This window comes from Dipodomys ordii, unplaced genomic scaffold (genome assembly GCF_000151885.1).
Source record: "Dipodomys ordii isolate 6190 unplaced genomic scaffold, Dord_2.0 Scaffold54, whole genome shotgun sequence".
NCBI lineage: Eukaryota > Metazoa > Chordata > Mammalia > Rodentia > Heteromyidae > Dipodomys > Dipodomys ordii.
Genome location: NW_012267270.1, coordinates 2,020,813 through 2,021,218, shown reverse-complemented (window position 1 = coordinate 2,021,218; position 406 = coordinate 2,020,813). Strand labels below are relative to the sequence as shown.

The following is a 406-nucleotide window of genomic DNA, read 5'->3' as shown; positions in this document are numbered from 1 at the left end:
CAGCCCCTCCCGCCCCGCGTCCCCAGCAACGGCGCCCTCGTTACCCACCGCTCGTCCGCCATCACGATGGCGTCGAACATGTCCTGCCTCTCGGCCATGGCGCCGCGCCCGCTCCGCCTCCGCTCGGGCTCCCGCTCCCCCGCGATGCGCCCGCGGAGCCCAGCCGCCGAGAGGCGACCTTTTCCAAGAGGCCAAGTCCACTTCCGGGGGTAGCTGCGCGGAGCAGGCCGGGAGAGGACGGCCGGCGAGAAGGCCCAAAACGATGCCGTTACGCATGCGCTATTGGGTATTGGCAAAGCTGGGTGGAGCTAGGCCCCGCCCCCATGGATAGCCACGCCCCCTCTGGATCCCGCCCCCCTCGGTCCCCGCCCCGTCCGGTCCGCAGGGGCGCGGGGTCCACGCGGCG

At 73.2% G+C, this 406-nt stretch overlaps 1 protein-coding gene across 1 annotated transcript in view; it reads right to left on the bottom strand.

Annotated features, from left to right (window-relative positions):
• Positions 1–200, bottom strand: part of Oraov1 (oral cancer overexpressed 1) — a 10,724-nt gene extending 10,524 nt beyond the window's left edge. Inside the window, exon 1 of the mRNA XM_013021108.1 lies at positions 49–200. Within this exon, the coding sequence (XP_012876562.1) occupies positions 49–98 (50 nt within the window). The 5' untranslated portion in view covers positions 99–200. The remainder of the gene's footprint in view (positions 1–48) is intronic.
• Positions 201–406: the final 206 nt, after the last annotated feature.